Source organism: Penaeus japonicus, unplaced genomic scaffold (assembly GCF_977035675.1).
Source record: "Penaeus japonicus unplaced genomic scaffold, GWHDUDI00000001_assembly GWHDUDI00000031, whole genome shotgun sequence".
In the NCBI taxonomy this organism is placed as follows: Eukaryota; Metazoa; Arthropoda; class Malacostraca; order Decapoda; family Penaeidae; genus Penaeus; species Penaeus japonicus.
Window position 1 is genome coordinate 9,784,797 of NW_028234433.1, and position 5,000 is coordinate 9,789,796.

Consider the following 5,000-nt stretch of genomic DNA (forward strand, 5'->3'; position numbering starts at 1 on the left):
CATCCTCTCTATCAGAGTTGCGATTTGAAGTAAAATCAATTTGTTGCAATGTTGACTTTTCAATCATTTCCCCGCTGAATGATATGTATTTTTGATATGGTTTAGTAACGAAATATTTCAGTGACCGACAAATGCATTTTTCTATTAAGAGAAAAAGCAGCACTAGATCACATTATAACAAAATTCTTGTTAATAAAGAAATGTTCAACTAAATGCTTGCGGCATCCTGGTGACATAGAGAAAACATGAAAGTATGTAAGTAATGCAAGTTTTTATCGTGGCTGCTTTAACGATAATAACTGAAAACGTTGTAAGCTTTCTCGAAAAAAATACCAGTAGGATTATAAGCATATGGGACGTGTGTTGTGCACCCATAAGAAATAATACCACAAATTGTAAACCAGTCTCTTGACTACAAGTTTTTGCGTTTAATCCTGAAGCCTGAAGTCACGACATAAATACACTACATATATGACACAAAGTTCAGAAACGTGAGAACTTATCAGCTGGCTTAACTGGAAGATCACAGCTGGCTCTCGACACCGTAGCTTTACACCTTCATTGCCGTCTCACCTCACAGCTGGTTCCAGGACTGTAATTTAAAATCCAATTTGCCACAGCTGGCTTGATTTCCTGTGGCTCCTTCCGAATTGCGTAGATGAGTGTTTTCATTTTGTATTTATTTTCACATTTCACATTAAAGAGTCACTGCTACCTCTTCACAAGAGTTGTTGGAGGAAGCCAGCAGCTGGTTTGATATGGAAGCCGACAGCTGGGCTTTATATGACCTCACAGCTGGTTCCAACGGGGCTTAGCACGGTGGCTTAATTATGATTTATAATGGAAGTTCCACAACTGGTAATGGACAGTAACTCACGGCCGGGTCAGAACGGAAGCTCTTTGCTGGTCAAGCTTGGAAAACTGCAACTCTTGTTTTAATAAAGAAATTTGGATGCTCTTCGAAAGAACAGGTGTGCTTGTGTGTGTGTGTGTGTGTGCGTGCGTGCGTGTGTGCGTGCGTGCGTGTGTGTGTGTGTGTGTGTGTGTGTGTGTGTGTGTGTGTGTGTGTGTGTGTGTGTGTGTGTGTGTGTGTGTGTGTCTGTGCCTTTTGTATGAAAGTAAAAAAATAATTGCTGTATATTTTTTGCCTGATGTTCTTGCCTCACAGAATCCATAGTTATGCACCATGACCTGAAATCCTCCTGCAGTTTACTGTACAATATTTACACTGTTATCGACACAAGGAATTCTTCACATAAAATCATCAAAATACTGTTTTTAACCCCATATATTCTCTGAATTAGGTGTCTTTGTTTTATGAAAATTCATAATAAAGAATGCATTTTCTGGCACAATATTTCTTTCCTTGGGTTTCGCGAACACCCCTTTATATACACAGTCCTCTCCGTGATTCTCTCAGTTCAGTGTCAGTATCCTAATTTATTCTAGACATGAGTTGATACAAAACGAAATTGTTTATCCCTTTTAAATCAAACGGCAAATTGACAAGCTTGACAAGACGCACCAAAAACGTTGAAAAAATGCATGATCCTTTCAAAGTGGGATCGAAACATTCCAATGGGGTTATGAATTTTGACGTGCGGTTGAGGCCGAAAGTCTCGTTCCGTGAGTGAAGCAGCGAAGCATTCCGTTCTCTTTGTTCGAAAACGTTTTCCTAGGACCCCTGTCTTCGTAACCCAAACACAAGTAATCACATTGGAAAATATCTCACGCAAAATCGTAAAATAATTCGCCTTCATCGCATAACAAGAACAGAATATAATCAAACTTTCAATTTTACAATTGGTGAAGTGAAGCATCCACCCAACCGGCCATCCTTGTTCCTCGGGACCCCTGATATCCAATACATTAAACCTGATTCCCGTGATCAAAACACAAATAATACTATTGAATAAAATATCACATAAAATGTCAAACGGATCACCATCATCGAACGGCGTTTTAAGTTTACAATTGGTCAGCAACCTGTGACAAGTTGTCCATCAGTCTCCACGTTGGTTCGGCTCTGCCTGATCCTCCAGCTGGTCGATGACGCAATACTCGTCGCTCATCCTTCTGACAGTCGGGAACGCTTTTCGATTCAAAATAATTTTACCGTTTTTGTGGTGGTGACCAAAGTCATGATGATTTTGGTGGTGATAATGATCCTTGTTACGATCATTATCATCACAGTTGCTTGTTCTAGTTTCCGTTGTTGTGACTATCATTATTTTTATAGTTTCCGATTGTGATGTTTATTGCTGTTGTCTTCGTTGATATTATTATTATTATCATTGATTTCGTTATTGTTATAATCCTCCTTACTATCATTGTTTTCATTTTGCTTATTGCTATTATTATGATTATCATTACTATGATTATCTTTATTATGATTATCGTTATTCTTATTAGCATTATCATTATTATGATTATCGTTATTCTTATTAGCATTATCATTATTATCATATTGTTTTTGTTATTATTCTTATTGCCACCATTATTCTTATTATTTTTGTCATTATTGTTATTATTATTATCATTATCATCAATACTATTGTTATCATCATTACTTTCAAGGTTATAACTTATAACAATGAAGATTATAATAATAATAGTTATGATAATGATAACAAAAAGATGGCAATCAGAGTAATTGATAACAAAAAGGATGATGACAATTAGAGTAATGATAATGATATCAGTAATAGTAATGATAACAATTCTAACTGATAATATAAATACAAAGTGTGTGTAAAAGGCGCGCACGCCTTTTTTTTCTCTCTCTCTTTTTTTCTCTCTCTTTTTCTTTTTTTCTTTTGTGTGTGTGTGGTGAATGTCAGTTGTAAAAATGTCAATACTTTTCTGCTGTTATTGCCGCTACCGTCATGCACTTGTAAAACCTAATAGCTACAGCGAATATCATAATTCATCTGTCGAAAACCATTTAGCATCACCGATAGTATTACCATTATCCTCGTTATTCTGTCATGCATCATTCAACACTAATTACAACCAGAGCCGCAGCTGTAATACCATGGTAAAAAAAAGGCGAAGATCAGTGTTTCACTTTAACCGTTTTGACCCAATGGCTGAATGCATTAGTTTCAGTTCGTCTCTGCTGCGTCTACCATAAGCTTATAGATTTTGTTTCGTTTATACTTACTCGGTTGCTTTGCCTTATTCTTGTTTTACTTCTGTTACTACTTATTTTTATTTGCATCTTTTTTTTTTACTTATCTTTTCTTATATTTTGTTTGACTTACTTTTACTTACATGTTTGTTCTACTTGGTGCTTCACTTAATTTTACTTACACATTTGTTTTACTTATTTTTAGTTACATGTTTGTGTTACTTACTTAAACTTACACACCTGTTTAACTTAACTTTACTTACACCTTTGTAATACATAATTCTCTGCTTTATCTAATTCTATTTACACCACTGTTTTGCTTAATATTATTTACACCTTTGTTTTACTTCCTTTTACTTACGTCTCTGCCTCACTTAATTCTACTTACGTCTTTACTTCACATAATTCTACTGACACCTTTGTTTTACTTACTTTGCTGTGAGAATAAACAGGCAGTCTTCTTGAGGGTATAATCTCCGGGCATTTCTCTCCTTCAAGAAGTTGGGCGGTTTCTGACAGGGAGAAAAAAATAGGCAAGGGATGTTAACTGTCGCCAGTCGGCACATTGCAAGAAGTAGGTAAATGGTTTCATGGAAATCATTATGGTAATAATAATGATACACATGCTGATGATATTGCAAAAGGCATGATGTTGACTTTAAAGATAGCGAGGATAACTATCATGATCTTTTGGGTATTTTTTTAAATAATGGCAATGAAAGGGTTAATGATATTGATGCTGATTATGTTATGATATACTAATATGATAATAATACTGATAATAGTAATACTGATGTTAATAATAACTATCATGATCATGTTAATAATAAAAATTATAATAAATATAATGATAATAATAATTATGATAATAACAATGATAATAATAATGATAATTATAAGGAAAAGGATGATATGAACAATAATAATGCTAATAATACAGTAATGATTACTATAATAATAATATGATAATAATGATGATAACAATAGTATCAATGCTAATAATGATAATGATATAATAATAATGATAACAATAAAAACAAGGATGAAAATAATAACAACAAGAATAATAATGATAATAATACTAACAACAATGATAATAATAATGATAACAACATTGCTAATAATAATAATAATGATATGATGATAAATATGATAATAAAGATAACAACAATAATGATAATAACAATAACAAGATAAGAATAATGATATTGATAATAATTGGAATTATAAAAAAAACAATAATAATGATATTCATAATAATAACAATAGCGATAATAAGGATGGTAATGATAATACTACTACTAATGATAATAGTGATACTAATAGTAATGATAATCACGATAAAAGTTATAAACACAATGATTTTATCATTATTAATGATGCTTTTTATAATAATAATAGTAATAATGATAGGGATATCAATAACAATGATAATAATAAAAAGACAACAATGTTAATGATGGTAACAAAATATGATGACAGTAGTATCAGTGATAATTGGAGTAGCAGTGATAGTTGTCATAGTAATATCATAACAACATAACAAAGTTAATCAATGTGTGGACAATGTTGATAATGAAGATAATAACCCTCAACATTTGTAAACGAGAAGAGAAACGAGGATATGAAAACAAATAATGATAACAGCAACAGAGGTCGTGCAATTATTATGATCAGAAAATGTAATATGAGATAAATTCCTTTCCTTTAATTCTTTTCCCCTTACCCCCTTCCCTCCTTCCCCCCTCCCCCTTGCCTCTAACCGTTCCAAACAACATTCTTCAGATTCCTCTCTCCTTCTCTTTCTTTCTCTCTCTCTCTCTCTCTTTCTCTCCCCTCTCTCTCTCTCTCTCTCTCTCTCTCTCTCTCT

At 33.2% G+C, this 5,000-nt stretch overlaps 1 protein-coding gene across 2 annotated transcripts in view; it reads right to left on the minus strand.

The window, feature by feature from the left end:
• Nucleotides 1–2,773: 2,773 nt before the first annotated feature.
• Nucleotides 2,774–5,000, minus strand: part of LOC122261133 (adhesion molecule nephrin-like) — a 104,001-nt gene continuing 101,774 nt past the window's right edge. For both annotated transcript variants that reach the window (XM_086555645.1, XM_086555646.1), the window contains exon 16: nucleotides 2,774–3,642. In XM_086555645.1, coding sequence (XP_086411771.1) covers nucleotides 3,515–3,642 — 128 coding nt within the window. In that variant the 3' untranslated portion in view covers nucleotides 2,774–3,514. The remainder of the gene's footprint in view (nucleotides 3,643–5,000) is intronic.